Raw genomic sequence first — 16470 nt, 5'->3', positions numbered from 1 at the left:
GGTGAATGCAGAGGTAATAAGCCCAGTAGAATTGTGCTTACAATAATGGAATAAAATAGAAAGATGGGCAATGTTCTTTTTATTATCCTATTTGCTGACAAATACTTGTTCATTTGGTGGCTTTTGGTATAGTTATCTGACTCGGTTGCATTTGCTGTACTCTGTACAGTAGTCATTCTGCTGGTCACTGTTTTTGTATATTTTGCCTTTCTCCAAGCTGTTCAGAGTGGAGCGCTCTATTGCCACAACAACCTTATGGGGTAGGCTATGCTGAGTGAGAGGGACAGTCTCACGGTCATCCAGTAAAGTTCATTGCTAAGTGATGGATATGAATGGGTTTCCCCCCAGTCAGATTCCGAATGATGTGCTCTGTCCATCAAACCAGTATTAGCTCCCTGGGTTATGCTCAGCTAACCAGTCACTAGTGAGCTTCATGGTAGAGAGAGAATTTGAACTCTGTGCATCCTAATGCAACAGGGGTTTTTTGGGGGGCAATTTCTGCTTTTCCCAGGTGTCATCTAGTCCAACCCTCCTGAGAATACCCTTCCAGTACTTAGTGCAGGAACTACTTACTTATGGCATGTAAATTGGTAGTAGTAGTACAAGTTTTCTTGGTGCGTTTTTTTAAACTGCCAATTCCATACTCCTTTCCCCCTTCCAAATTTTGCTCTTCTACAGCCAGTGGATGGGAACTCACTAATCCCTCCCTTAAAGAACCACATTTTCCCATCAAGTGAATAACTGTGTGAGCCCATTTCCTTTCAGTTCTGAACCCATCGTTGTCCAGTGTATACAGTCTAACCAAGTGTGCGTGAATACAGATCTTTAAAGAGTTGTGTACCCCCAGAAATTAAAATTTCTGTACCATGCAGGCAAGTTGCCACACTCCAGGAGACTGATTTTGAAAATGCAAGTGATTTGAGTTCCCATTTGTTTTGTGTGGATGACTTTGTCATCTGCCTAAAAAAGGCATTTTAATATAAAGCTGGGTGCCTCCCTCTTCCCCCTCCTTCCGCCACCCGAACTTTGTGTATATGTGTTTTCTTTTTCCTCATTGGAATAAAGATTTATTTTTGCCTTTAAATAGGGTGTGTAGGCGGGAGCTGCAAATACCTCTCTTGGCTAACGGTTCTTAGCATTCCCTCTCCCTCTTCACCCCCTCCACCCGCCCCCAAATCTAAAATTAGTAACTGCTCCACTAAACAGTAAGGTGGCAGTCTGGGAATGTTTTGTCACTCTTAAGAGCTTTAGTTTCCTGGCAGAGAAGGCGACTGGAGGAAGGCAGCCAGTTCAACGGGCAATGCAGTCTGGCTAGGATATAAAGTTGGGAAGGAGGGACCTCTCTGAAATGGAGGCTAAAGGGGCATTGCACATAAGATTTCCCAGGCCGTTTCTGATTTCAAAAGTGTCTAGTTCAATTGGTTTTCATCGAGGGAGGAAAACAAAGCAGAAACCCAAACTGTCCTGCTCAAACTTGCGAAGTTAAAAATGAAAAATAAAACTCTGTGTGCCAAGGTGACTTGAATCTTGCATCCCACAGGGTAGAGTTCTGCGAGCTGCATGAATTCAGCAAATATACAGAAATTCTGCCAATATTTTTGCAGAACTGGTTGTGCCATTCTCTTAGATATAACTCTGGTTTGCTATCATGGAATTGGGAAAAGGAGTCACACAGATTGCTGAAGTTACGCCTCCAGTCACTGGAAATTTCATTTGGCCACCTCTGTGGCATTTGAGGTTTTAGCCAATAGCGCCCTTAGTCTTTGAAGCATCTTGTTGCAGTTTGGAGGCTGAAAGCGAAGTCCTTTTAAAACTGAAGGTGAAATTATTAGCAATCTGGATTCTGTGCTTAATATCCAACGTCACACTTTCCTTTCAGTCCTGCAGAACCAAAGCATGACACAGATCTGGCTGTAAGGCAGATTTGTGGAAAGCCATCAGGTGAATTGAACCAGATTCTGACACTTTCCTATAATACAGCTGTTCTCAACCTGTGGGTCCTCATATGTTGTTGGACTACAACTCCCATCATCCCTGAGCTCTGGCCTTGCTAGCTAGGGGGGATGGGAGTTGTAGTTCAACAACATCTGGGGACCCACAGGTTGAGAAAGGCTGCTATAATTGGAAGTCACTGTTCTTTTGCCCTGTACTATGAAATGGTTAGGAGTTAGGAAATCCTCATTCATATCCCATCTTATCTTGCCATAGAGTATCTTTGGGGAAGTTGAGTACTTTAAATGTGTGATGTGATGTGCTGAGTGATGGGTCAGCTAGTTTAGCCTGATGCTGTTGCTAGATGCTGTTAATAAGAGTGATTGTGAAGGTGCTCTTGGAGGTTGTGTTTGTAAATGCGACTTTTCAGTGCTGTGATAGCTTTCTCTCATTGGCCAGTGACTTCCCGTGTTAATAATAGATTGAGTTGATGTTGTCGTCCAGGGTGAGGGCCGCATTCCCTTCTGGGAAACTTTTTAAGGGCCAAGTGGTAGGTGGAGCCAGAAGCAAAAGTGGGTGGAGCAGTGCATGCAAATTTAACATTTATAGTATTATCAGAGTTCAGGGATCCATTCCAGCCAGGCAAAAACATGCAGAGTACAAAGTAGGACCCAAGACAGGTGTGGTTTGTGGAGAGGGTGTGAGGCTTTAGGTTGAGTCCCAAGAGCCAGATAGAGAGATTTGGATACCTGCATTTACCCCCCGGTTCTAAAGTTCTCCAGATATGAAACGCCAGGAAAAACAACCTGGGAAAATGAATGGTGGTTCTCTCTCCCACCTGGCCTTCACGACTCTGTCCTTGCTATAATCAACCATGCAGGTTTGCCTCCCATATTAAGTAAGTGTTCATGCACTTTGGTGAAGTACTTATTTCTGATTCACCTGGAAAGAAGCAGCTAATTAGAGAAGCACGTTGACAGCTCTGTTCATGCAGGAATTGTGCGATAGCCCGTTCTCTCTCGTCTTCCTCCAGGGTTGACTTGGGTAGTACACGCACTGCCTTGCCCCCGCGATTGAGGGGGCCGCAGCCGCAAGACATCAGCACGCCAGGCGTGCACACCCCCATAGCCTGCACTCATGACATCAGTATGCCCCACAGTGTGTCCACGTGATGTTAGTATGCCCTGTGGTGTGGTCACGCCCTGTGGCATGCTGACGTCACTTGTGTACTCTGTGAGGCACACTGATGTGTTGCGTGAATGCCCCGTGTCTTGCGTGTGTGATGCGAGCATGGTGTACCTGTTCAGTAGTATTTGGTAGTATGGTGCCCTGAGCAAGGCCAAAATTAAACATTCATGGTATCCCAAATAGATCCCAAATGGATCTTCCCAATGATGGGGCCACCTTTGAAGGTGACCCGGAAATGACAATTAATCCAGAATGTGGCAGCTAGACTGGTGACTGGGAGCAGCTGCTGAGACCACATAACACTGGTCCTGAAAGACCTACATTGGCTCCCAGTACGTTTCCGAGCACAATTCAAAGTGTTGGTGCTGACCTTTAAAGCCCTCAACAGCCTTGGCCCAGTATACCTGAAGGAGCGTCTCCAACCCCATCGCTCAACTGAAGTCCAGCTCCGAGGGCCTTCTGGCGGTTCCCCCTGCCTTTGAGAAGCCAAGTTACAGGGAACCAGGCAGAGGGCCTTCTCGGTAGTGACACCTGCCCTGTGGAACACCCTCCCAACAGATGTCAAGGAAATAAGCAACTATCTGACTTCTAGAAGACATCTGAAGGCAACCCTGTTTAGGGAAGTCTTTAACGTTTGATGTTTTATCATGTTTTTAATATTCTGTTGGGAGCCGCCCAGAGTGGCTGGGGAAACCCAGCCAGATGGGCAGGGTATAAATAAATTATTACTGTTGTTGTTGTTGTTATCAATTTTGTGCCCCCTCAGCTTGGCACCCTGCGGGGTTTTTGGGGGGGGGTTGGGGTGGGGTTAGCCACCCCATATTATCCAAAATAGTCAAAACTCTGGGGAGGTGGGTTACTTATCAACTTCATGACTAGGAATCTTCTTAGAGCATCTGAACTACTTTGCTTTCTTTCTTTCCCCCCCAAATACAGACGTGGGCTTGATATCGTACAGGGATCAGAAGTTCTTTTTATCAAAACAGGAAAATAAAGTGTGTCCTTTGCACGCTGGAGGCTAAATTAAAACATGATTAAAGGAAATGCAGACCCGAGGGTTTTAAAAGGAAATGAATGCTAAAAATAATCTCCCCCCACCCCCAGTGAATCTAGTTTAATTTTATAGCTATATCAGCAAGGCTGAATCTTGCAAAAACACTTGTATTTAGGGAGGTTTTCCAGCGTCAAAAAATGTGCGAAGTGTACTGAGGTGACCTGGGAGAGGGGGCCATAGCTCAGTGGTGGAGCATGAAGTCCTGAGTTCAGTTCCTGTCAGCTCCAATTTAAAAAGGAACTCTTTGACAGCAAGGGATGGAAAACACCTTTGCTTCAAACCTTGAAGAGCTGTAACGAGTAATAGTAGGCAGTACTGAGCTCTATGGACCAACCACCCAACTCTTTACAAGACAGGTTTGTATATGTTTACATGTTTATAAGTGGGACCCACAGGGATGCGGGTGGCGCTGTGGGTAAAAGCCTCAGCACCTAGGGCTTGCCGATCGAAAGGTCGGCGGTTCGAATCCCCGCGGCGGGGTGCGCTCCCGTTGTTCGGTCCCAGCGCCTGCCAACCTAGCAGTTCAAAAGCACTCCTGGGTGCAAGTAGATAAATAGGGACCGCTTACTAGTGGGAAGGTAAACGGCGTTTCCGTGTGCGGCTCTGGCTCGCCAGAGCAGCGATGTCACACTGGCCACGTGACCCGGAAGTGTCTCCGGACAGCGCTGGCCCCCGGCCTCTTGAGTGAGATGGGCGCACAACCCTAGAGTCTGGCAAGACTGGCCCGTACGGGCAGGGGTACCTTTACCTTTACCTTTTTAAGTGGGGCCCACAACAAAACATTGCAGCATGAAGTGCTCATGTTCAGGTTTTGTACTTCTTTCCTGTCCCAAGAGCTGGTCAATATTCCATTCCCAGTGAGATTATAATTACCGTATTTTTCTCTCTATAAGACGCACCAGACCACAAGACGCACCTAGTTTTTGGAGGAGGAAAACAAGAAAAAGAATATTCTGAATCTCAGAAGCCAGAACAGCAAGAGGGATCGCTGCGCAGTGAAAGCAGCAACCCCTCTTGCTGTTCTGGCTTCTGGGATAGCTGCGCAGCCTGCATTCGCTCCATAAGATGCACACACATTCTCTCTTACTTTTTAGGAGGGAAAAAGTGAGTCTTATAGAGCAAAAAATACGGTATATTTATTTTTATTCCTACTACTGCTGCTACGTTTATATTCCAGCTTTTCTCCAAGGAGCTCAAGGTGGTGTACCTAGTTCTTTTCTCTCTGTGTTTTATCCTCACAACAACCTTTTGGGTTAGGTTAAGATTGTGGCTGGCCTGAGGTCACTCAGCAAGCTTCATGGCTGAGTGAGGATTTGAACCCAAGGCTTCTGATTCTAGTCCAACACTCACTATGTCTTCATTTGGCTGTCCCATTCTCCCCTCCTCCATTTCTCAATCAATCAATCAATCAATCAATCAATCAATCAAGCCTTTGATTCTCCCGAGTCTGCTGATATCTCTCTTAGGTTCACCACCTTTCATCTGGGGTTGGCGATCAAGAGCATAGAAGAGATCTAGTTTCACATAGTCTCTAGGTTTGACTCGAAGGCTTTGAGTTTTAGCCTCCTTCTTTCAGGGTGCATAAGAAGGGGGTTAAGTCTTAGCAGGGAGAACCCAAACAATATACTTTATATAGTCAAGCAGTTTCCTTCAAACTTTTTCTGTAATAAGAACTTGCACTGTCCTTGTATTCACTGTCTGCAGTATAAATGAAGTCGGGTAAATTTATATATTCTCTGAAGTCTTTTGGGCACCGAATACTACTTGATAATGGCATCTTATTGAAACTTATATCAATATTTACATGTGGTGTTGTTGCTAAATTCCATTTGTATATTTTCTTACATGGATAATCAGGGAGTTGATAGCCCATCTTATATTTGTGTCTTAAATTGTTTTTCTTAAAAACCAACCAACCAACAACCAACCAACCAACCAACCAACCAACCAGCTATCATATATTTTGATAGAAGCAGTTTACATAACCACTTTCTTTAAAAAGAGAGGGAATTTCAAACAGTTACTTGCGGAGTTATACATGTGTTTCTGTGTTTGTGTGTTTGAAGTCAGCACTCTAAGGATTGCATAGCCTTAGACTATTCCCTCTTATCCAGGCACCAATGGGTTTTATTTGCTGAACTTTGGATCTGTTTAGCCTGATGCATTGGCATGAGTAACTCAGAGGTACAGAGGCAACTTGAAAATATCCCCGTTAATTTTTCACCTCTCTTGCTTTCTGTTAGATTAACCGTGAAAGCTGGAGTCCTGTTGAAACTGCTCAGGATCCGTCACTGTTGGAGCCAAAGCATCCATGTCGTTCTGCAGGTAAGATGAATTCTTTAGTCTTCGAGATATAAAATCAGAAAGGCAAGCTGTTGTTATTGAGCTGGCTTCTCTGGGTGAGAGGCTGCACAAAGCATTTGAGTTCTCTGGAACTCTTTGCTAGCCTAAAGTGGGCAAGGTTGGCTTCCAAGCACGATTCAGTGCAAGTTCTAAACTTTAAAAGGCCCTGGGAAGGTCCGTAGCTCAGCAGTAGAGCACATGCCTTGCTTGCAGAAGGCCCTAGGTTCAATCCTTGGCATCTCCAGGAAGAATTGGAGAGGACGAAAGTCCCTGTCTGGAACCCAGCAGTGCTGACTGCTGCCAGTCAGTGTAGACCAGGGGTGATGAACCTGTGACCCTCCATGCATCTTACACTAACACTCAAATTGTGCAATGAGATTTAATGCTTGTGCGCAACAAACTCACTCCCCCCTCCCCAAATTGGGCTTTTTGCTGTAAGGAAAGTGATGGGAAATTGCGTCAGAACACAAAGGATCACAATTGCTTGACTTAACGTCATGTAACCTCCCTGCAAACAGCTCGGAATAAATGTTGAAGAAGCAGCCAGCATCATATCATCTCCCTGCAAACCGAGTTTATATTAAATATGCCCTCTGGTGGCTGCATAACCTCCCGGCTGCTATCCTCGTTGGCAAGATGGTAGAACCTTTTCTGTATGCGGAACAGTCCTGCCTTGTGGAAAGACACAGTCTTAATACAAGCTGCACCCCAATGGGCAAATGTCCCATGTCCTCTTACGTCATGCAAGATGATGTAGTAATAACAAAACACATCAGCAAATGCTTGGGTGAGCAGGTGGATCTTTAAAAGGTGCTGAAACTTTGACATGGACGATGCTTGTCTTACCTTTGGAACGGGGGGTGATTCCGAAGGTGGAGCATCACAGCAGAAAAGACCCACCTCCTGGTCACTGCATGATGTAGCTGTGCAGTTGGTAGGACAACCAAGAGATCCTGAGATTCCAACCAACTTGGATGGGAGACGGTGTCTCAGGTGATTGGGCCACAGGTTGTCCAGGGCCTTATATTTTTAAATGCTTCCTTTTATTTATTTATTTTAAAGGGGAGGAGAGAGGATACCTCTCTACAGACAGAGAACTGGTAGAGAGTCTTGCTTAGTCCTTTGCCTGCTATGCTGGTTTCCTGTTGCAGGAAGTTTTTAACATAGAAGAGTATTTGAAAACAAGCGAGTTCTTTGATTGTGAGCCACCTTGTAAAGACTTGTACTAAAATACGGTGGGAAATGTATAAAAGTGACACTAGGTTTCCCCAAATGCTGTTTGAGGTACAGCCATGTGTTCTCCCCTCCCTGGCCTTGAACCACCTCATTCTTGCTGCGTTTTTAGACCAGGCAGCTTCTGCCAGTCCCTGCATTAGAAAGGTCCCCAGTGTCGTTTTGCTGTGAGCTTTGCAAGTGATGGATGTTGACGGATGCAAGCCCTAAATCGCTCGTGCTCAGGAAGCCCGTGGCACGTGTGCTAGGAACTTGTCATCCTTCCAGCTTTGTTGTGATGGTGTTTTCATTGGTAGGGGCTTATCAAGGCATCAGGAGAGGTGGAGGCGGGCTCAGATTGCGCAACACACAGGCACACGCTTAAAGCAAAGGCGATAAAAACCCCCACAATAAACCAGGCTTTACCTGAGAAGACATGGTACACTTCCAAAGCAACCTTCTCAGCGCACATAGGACAAATTATTCTCTTCCCCCCACACCCATTTCTCAACACGTCTTTGTTTCTGATTCCTTCTACACATTTCTGGTCATAACTAACTCTAGTGGGAGAAAAGCAATTTCCTTGAAACCTGTGCTGCTTCATAACTCCCTTTGTTCTTCCATAGCAGAGGCTTTAATTGCCCTTTGGTGTTTCAAGCCTGGCATGTGTGTATGGTTTGAGGCTTTCAGTAAAAGGGCATTGTGGTCACTCGGGCCCCAATTTTTAAACGATTGTAAGGAAATAGCAAGTTGCATTTCCAAGGTATTTGGGGTCTAACTTGCCCAGATTTGATGAAAGACATCCTTTCATGCCAGTAATTATGTTATTTTAACTCCATCATCCATCATAAAGAGGTTTCAACAATTCATTCTCTGGGTGTGTGTTTTTAAAATCACATTTGCAGGAGTTCTAGAGTTAGAGGAGGGAAAGCGCAACAAAGGTATATGGGGTTATTACAGCCCTAGATGCCATCCAGTGCCATGGTTCCATTCCCCATCTCCAATGCACTTCTGAAAATCATCCTTAATACATGTTCATATTTTTACATTAATTTGGAATCGGTAGACCATTTTGGAGGTAACGAGAAGTCGTGGTTTTATACTACACAAATAACACTCTACCAAACCATTGACTCGCACATTTCCCCCCTTTCCTTCCATGCACCAGAGAAGTAGATGGGAAACTGTTGCTTCTCATTTTCAGCAAGCCACAGTTCCCTGTTACATCTTAAATTGGGAATCTGTGGTTGTTTAAATTCTTGTTAGTGAGAAGAAGCTAGGCTCAAACACCACTGTTTCTGATCCTGGTTTGCTCAGTAGCTCAATTTTTATTTATTTATTTTTTAAAAAACACATTTTCCCATGCTTGGATGTAACAGGGAACTGTGGTGTGCTTTTAAAATTGGAAGGAAAAGCTTCCTGTCACCACCTGCGATACGCTAAGATTTGCTATGGCTTGTTCACACAAGGAGCCTGGGACTTGACAGATGTTGCTGGGCTCCTATCATTGCCCAATGGTCAGGAATGATGGAAGTTGTGGTCCAGCAACATCTGGAGGACCTCAGATTCCCCATCCTTCTCATAGCAGGGAACCATGGTTTTGCATTGTGCCTGGACCCAGGCCATTGTCAAATGCATCCCATTTTGTACATGTCTTAAAAAAACACGGTGACAAAACCTGAGTCAATATCATCCCACTACAGTTGTACCTTGGTTCTTGAACAGAATCCGTTCTGGAAGTCCGTTCAACTTGCGCAAACGTTCGAAAACCAAGGTGCGTCTTCCAATTGGCTGCAGGAGCTTCCTGCACTCAATTAGAAGCCGTGTAAGCCGTGTCGGACGTTCTGCTTCCAAAAACTGTTTGCAAACCAGAAAACTCACTTCTGGGTTTGCGGTGTTAGGGAGCCAAAATGTTTGAGTCACAAGACGTTCGAGAACCAAGATACGACTGTATTAGAATAGTAAAGTGATTTTGACAAACGTTTTGAGAGTGAAAGAGGGGTGAGAGGCTGCATACACATTTAAATCACACCTGAAACACTTTTGCTCCCTCTCCCAAAATTCTGGGAAGTGTAGATTGTTAAGAGTGATGGAAATTGTAGCTCGTGTGAGGGGTAAGCTACAGTTCCCATTATTATTATTACCACCACCACTACTACTACTACTATTAATATTACTACTACTAGTAGTAGTAGTACTGCTACTATGGGGGGCAGATGTGCTTTCTTTCATACCTTCCTCTTGCCCTCTTGCTGACCTAGCTGTACCTTTTCTCAGCACGTGAGTTGATTAACTTCTTTGGACAAGGTATGTGCCCAGTGGCCAGCCTGGAACGTCCTTTTCAATTTTCCATCTGAGCTTTCTTGCGGAGCCGGCTTGTTTTTCCGTCTGGAATGTGGTGGGACATGGTCTGTTAAATTGCCAGCTGGATTTGGTGGGAATGCTGGCTTGCAGTTTGTTACGTCTTCTCTCCCGCCCCTGCCTCTCTCAGTCTCTCTCTCTCCCCCACCCCCAACACATACATATCCCAACTTTTTCCTTTCCCACTTACAATGGAAAAGAAACGCAGACTTGCCAAGGTTGGGTTGAAAGTGGAGAAGGTGCAGGGAAAGAAACTGCACCTGATAAAATAAAAGAGCTATTCCCTCCGCGGTGTGGAAGCTCCTCTGTGGAATGCCAGTATTTCCACTCCTGGCACTCATCTCCCCCAGCAGAGTTTTTCTGGTGCGTTAAATAGGCCTATTGCATTGAGGGTGGTGGGTTTGCTGAATCCCAGAATGTGAATTGACTCTTTGCATAGCCAAAGAATTGATTTTCAAGCTGTAAGGAAGCCTAGCTGTGTTGCAGCCACAGTCTGCAACATGGGAGCAGTAATGCTGGTGTCCTTTAATGGCAGGGATGTGTCTATGCCATGATTCTACAAGAATATGCAGTTCTGGGAAGCTCAGGTTTTTGCTTTTTCAAAGGAAAGTTTCTATTCCTTATGGCTGGGAAGATATACAGTGGCACCTTGGGTTACAAACACCCCGGGTTACAAACACTTCGGGTTACAGACTCCGCTAACCCGAAGTAGTACCTCAGGTTAAGAACGGTTTCAAGTTAAGAATGGACCTCAGGAACAAATTAAGTTCATCACCAGAGGTACCACTGTACTTGAAAGATGTGGGTAGAATCCGTGGAAACAGGAGGTCCGGATGGATATGATTCCTATTGGGTTTGGCTTTAGTAGCATGCGTTGTTCTCAGCCTCTGCATGTGAAAGACTTCATTTAAAAAGGGGGGGGGGAGGTTAAAGGTAGCTTGACCAGCATATTCAGTGCATCGCTGGGTTCAAGTGAAGACGGAGAAAGGTTCAACTGTTATTTTTGCAGCTTTGTTTAAAAAGAGGGGGGGAAACAACTTTCCCAATTGGAGCAATGGAAGGGAAATAAGAGGAAGAGACTTGGCTGAACTCCTGAACTTGCCTGTATTTCTCCCCAGTTTAGGGGCATGTTGGGACCCAGATGGCCTTGTGTCCTCCCCTGGTGCACCCATTTTTGGGCCCCACCAGTGTTTGAACTCCAGCTTTGGTGGTTGGGGCCAGCACATCAGTGGATCAGGTAGTGGCAGGGAAGCAGGATCTGCCATTGGATTTCCTCCTCTGATGTCAGAGCTCTGTTCCCCTCAGAGAGGGAAGACCTGATCTTCCTCAGAGCTATTGGACTGCAGCCTAAAGTATGCAGAATGACAATTTTCAGAAATGGGCTGAATATGAGAAATCATGCAAATCTGCAGAAAGGAATACATGTCACAGTCAGAATTTTAGCTTTTCTTAATGCAGAAATGGGATTTCCTGGGTGCAGAATTTACTTCTTTTTCTTAGCATGGAAGAACATTGGCCTACCTTACAGGGTTATTGCAAGAGTTCTTGATTTAATAACCCTTGATTGTGAGGCACTTTGAACTTCAGAAGATGCTATAGAAATGTTAAGCTTTTTTATTATTCCTTGGAATGGGGGAGAAGAACCATAGTTCAATGGTAATTCATATTTTGGTTCATATTTATACTACTGTAGCTCTTGAATGACACTTGCATTAGTTTGGTGAGCAATCTCAAACTGCCATATATTCCCCACCCCCCTTTATTTCCCCCTCCCCAGAAAGTGATAATTTCCTAGAAGATGGACTAAGTGGCGATTGTACCTCATCGCAAGACGTACTTAAAAGAAGATCTGAGAGCGAATCTGACCTCTTTCCTCTCTCAGGAGATGGGATGGACGAGGTGGACTTCGGGAAGGTAAGGCTTGAGTCTTGGTCATGTTTGATTATTGCTTTTTTGGTGCTGCATAGATGCACCTAAATGAAACTCTTAACACAAGAAGAGCCCTGCTGGATCAGGCCAATGGCCCACCTAGTCTAGCATCCTGTTATCACAGATGTTTATTAAGAGATTATTAGTCCCTGTGAAATGCCCTGTAGTAAGTATCTTGGGGAGATCTGGCGATATGATACGCACTCAGCAACACCAGTCCAGTGGCCTGGGCTGGGTCCCATTGTTTATGCACAATAGATTTATTCTTCATTATCCTTTCTCAGAATGATCACTCAGTGCTATGGGCAGACATTGCGACATTCTCCCATCTGAGTGAATCATGCTCGCTAATGTCATTTCCTGCAGTCGTCTCTGCTAAAGCCTCCCTCCCTCTGTTCCACCCCGCCCCAGTCACTTTCCCCAGCAGACCCTTGAACGTCCAGTGACCTTAGCGTTCCAAGACCTAATTTCTTTTCAGAGTCCTTTGTACAAGCTAGAAACTTTGCTATGTTGAAACTATAAAGCATCAGGTCCTTGCCGAAATAGGTGCTGTGCTCAGTGGTGCTTTGATGAGCATTGACAACAGCCACAGGGCGTCCGGCCAGCAGACTAAAAGTTCTGGACATGGAGTTGAGAAATGACTTTCCAACTCCTTCAGCTGTGTGCACAAGCCAGGGAGTGCCGGAGGAAAGGGTGAGGCATAGAGATGAATTGTAATTTTCATCTGCAAAATTCTGGCTTTGGTTTCTGGCCAGGGGAGTGGGGGAAAGGGGGGAAATCAACTACCACTAATGCAATTCAGATTCCCCCCCCCCTACACAAAAAAATCTCCTAATAGTTGGCTTTGCTGCAACAGTTTTTTATTCTTTCTTGTTCTCTGTGAGAGACTTTTGTTTTTTAACGTGCATCTGTGTAATGTAGCACCAAAGAATTGAAAAGGAAGTTGTTTATAAGTAGAATATTTGGAGCGCAGTATTGAAACCAGATGAGAGTGTTCTTGGAAGTGCTGGCAGAGCACCTATTATTGCATTACCTCTGTCGGTGGATCCTCAGATTGTGTGCCGGGGTGCATAAACGCTCTGTTATTGGGGCTGCAATTGGAGCTGGCCAAAGTTTGTTCGGGAAAACCACATTGCTGTCCTCTCATCATTGCCTGTGAGAGCAGGGAAGCTGTATGAGGCATTCATTCCTTCTCCCTCTGCAAGTAGATGATGCACAGTGACATCATCCCAAGAGGGTAACCAAGGATGTGACAGAAGCCATTCCAAGAGAATTCCCAGGAAGCGTCATATGCTTCCCTGAGCCCTGACTGCAACTGAGCAAGGAGAGGGTGCCTGGAAGCAGTAATAGCAAGCAGTATCTCACAGTTGCAGTGAGAATGCGCCTGCCTTTTGTTCTGGAAGGTGCCTGAAGAAATGCCTACCCAAGAGTGAAGCGTATTAAATTGGGGGAGAGCGGGGAGAGAACTGCACCCCAGGCATGAAATGCTTCTTCAGATTATTTACATTCCATCCTTTGCACAAGCCACAGGGAGGTTCATAAAAGGCAAATGAAATACATACATTGACATAGTGCTTTGAAAACAGCAAAATAAGAAGAGCCTGCTGGATCAGGCCAGTATCCCATCTTAGTCCAGCATCATGCTCTCACTATAGCCACCCATATGCCTCTGGGAAACCCACAAGTGAGATTCGAACACAAGAGCACTACGAGTCATTAAACAAGTTTCTGATAGCGGTAGCAGCAACCAGGTCTCCTCCTCCTCCTCCAAATGCCTTCTGGAAAAGATGTATCTTAACTAACCACCTAAAACTATAGAGAAATGGGGCCAGATTCATCTCTTTAGAGAGTTCCACACATAAAGAATTGCCACTGAAAAGGTCCTTTTCCAGGATCCTACATCACATGTCTTCGACTGAGGAGGGACTGCCAAATTATCTGGATAAGGAGCAGTCTCTAGGTTGTTACATTTTAATATATCTTTAAGTCAGGTCTGATTTTAACTGTTTTTAGATAATTTTTTTAATTACTGGTTTTAATTGTTTTTACTGATAATTCTAACATTTATTGTAAACTGCTTAGAGGTCTTTTTTCCACCCCCTTACAATTAAGCAGTATATAAATAAAATTTTTTTTAAAAACAGGCTGCAGTTTTAGCCGGAATATGATCTGCCGATAACTTTCCCCAAACATGAGCAGCTGACCCAAAGGGAACAGGAACCCTCCTGGTCTTACGAAGCCCTCGCATCCAAACCAACATCTCAGTTTGAGCAACTTTGTGGTCATTGAGTAGCCCTACTGATTGCCTCGGCCCTCTTTGTCTCTTTCTCAATCTGACCACGGACGTGTATTTTGCTTCTTGCTCTGTGGAGGTCCATGCTTGTGGCACATCTCCTGCCTCACCCCACCTGCAGACTGTCCTGGAGTTTGGCAGAGGCCTAAAAACAGATTCTAGGCCTTGACGCCAGGGATGCCCTTGGCTCTTAGGTTCACCTGTCAACCTGTGTCTGGTGAGAGGGTGTGTGCCTCCTAAGCAAGGTCACTCAGTAGATCACAATGATACTCTGATTCTAGCATTTGTCAAACTCCTCCTGAACTTAACTCCACCTTCCAAGCTCTCCAACCCAACTGCAGCCATCCCTTCATCTGAATGCAGATGATCCTTGCATGAAACCGCCATGTGTGCAGTGCTGTTGTGCTCATGTCCAGCTTGCAGACTTGCCACAGGCATCTGGTAGGCTACCGTGAGAACAGGATGCTGGACTACATGGGCCACTGGTCTTGACCTAGCAGGCTGTTCTTGTGTTCTTAAAAAGAAAGGCAGTAAGACATTTCAGGAGTTCGGGACGTGGGTGGCGCTGTGGTCTAAACCACTGAGCCTCTTGGGCTTGCCAATCAGAAGGTCGGCAGTTCGAATCCCCGCGACGGGGTGAGCTCCCGTTGCTCGATCCCAGCTTCTGCCAACCTAGCAGTTCGAAAGCACGCCAGTGCAAGTAGATAAATAGGTACCACTCCAGCGGGAAGGTTTCTGTACGCTGCTCTGGTTTCGGTGTTCCGTTGCGCCAGAAGAGGCGTAGTCATGCTGGCCACATGACCCGGAAAAACTGTCTGCGGACAAACGCCAGCTCCCTCGGCCTGTAAAGTGAGATGAGCGCCGCAACCCCAGAGTCATCTGCGTCTGGACTTAACTGTCAGGGGTCCTTTACTTTACCTTTTACTACAGTTCCTTGAAGCAAATCTACGAGTTGGTGAGGATGCAATACAGTATTATTATTTATTACATTTTGTTTCCCATCTTTCCTCCACTGAGATTAAAGGTGGCATGTGTGGCTCTTCTCTCACCCCTCCCCAATTTCATGCTCATAAGAACCCGGCGAGGTTTTGTTGAAATAGTTGACTGGCCCAATGTCACCCAGTGAGCCTCCTGGCCAAGTCAGGATTTGAACCTGGGTCTCCTCGGTCCCTGTGAACACTGTAATCACTGCACCATGCTAATTGTAATCTAAGTGGCATCTTCTTGATTTTACCGCGATGAAAAAATTCCTGGATTCAAAAACAACCTCTTGCAACAATATTCATGTAAGGCTTGTGATCCATCCCACCATGTGATGTGTTGAAGCCGCAGTCTTATGCTGCATGCAGTATCTATGTTCAGTTTATGCATAAAATATGCTCAAGGGGATTTCTGTCAAACTAACATCTCTGTGCAAAGTCACAGTTATGTAAGGAGGATGTGGGAGGCACTTCTTCTTTACGTTGTCTTGTAAATAACTGGCAAGGGTTTTGTAAATCCCCTCCAGGAGAGCTGGTTCCCAGTGAGATCATCCTTCCTAGCTATCTCTGCTGCCTCATCTTTCTAAATTTAATTTGGGGCCGAGGTTAACCAAGCAGGAGGAAGCTCTGACGCTCAGTGTTTCAGAGTTAAGAACTCCTTCAGGAGTTGTAGACAAAAAGGGGCAATATTAGTACCATGATGTTTAAAAATATAATGGAAGTTACATGGTCAAAAAATAATAATCTTTAAAACACATGACTAAAAACCTAGCTATGCTGAACAGTTATACCCCATGTCATACTTCAAAAAAGATTCAGAAAAAGAGAAAGAAAGCCAACAGCATCTGCCAAATACTAATCTCAGAATTTGTCTGTGAAATCTTTAAAAACCTTTAAAATCTTTAAATTGTATGTCTGCCCAATGTAGACCCTTTGTAGCTAAAGGACCTATGATACTCATAGAAATATCGTATATTTTATTCTTAGTAGAACTAATATTGGTTCCAGCCCTCTAACGCACATTCATTTATCTTTAATGTGAATGAGATCTGGAGGCCCACAGGGCAGCTAGATTTTTATTTTTATTTGCTTTTATAATGAGAAATAGGCGCATCTAGGCATGTTTGTTGTTAATCTGCAGCTTTCCTTGAGGTGTTGTTGACAATCTCTTGCAAATG

General features: G+C 45.0%; 1 protein-coding gene across 7 annotated transcripts in view; it reads left to right on the top strand.

Moving 5' to 3' along the window:
- The window catches only part of AKAP13 (A-kinase anchoring protein 13), a 245561-nt gene that overhangs the window by 165546 nt on the left and 63545 nt on the right, over window positions 1–16470 (top strand). For all 7 annotated transcript variants that reach the window (XM_077918966.1, XM_077918969.1, XM_077918967.1 and 4 more), the window contains 2 exons: window positions 6418–6499; window positions 11868–12004. In XM_077918966.1, the coding sequence (XP_077775092.1) occupies window positions 6418–6499; window positions 11868–12004 (219 nt within the window). The remainder of the gene's footprint in view (window positions 1–6417; window positions 6500–11867; window positions 12005–16470) is intronic.

The sequence above is a fragment of the Podarcis muralis genome, chromosome 14 (assembly GCF_964188315.1).
Source record: "Podarcis muralis chromosome 14, rPodMur119.hap1.1, whole genome shotgun sequence".
Taxonomy (NCBI): Eukaryota; Metazoa; Chordata; class Lepidosauria; order Squamata; family Lacertidae; genus Podarcis; species Podarcis muralis.
The sequence above is the reverse complement of the archived record's forward strand: the minus strand, read 5'-3'. Positions and strand labels throughout refer to the sequence as shown.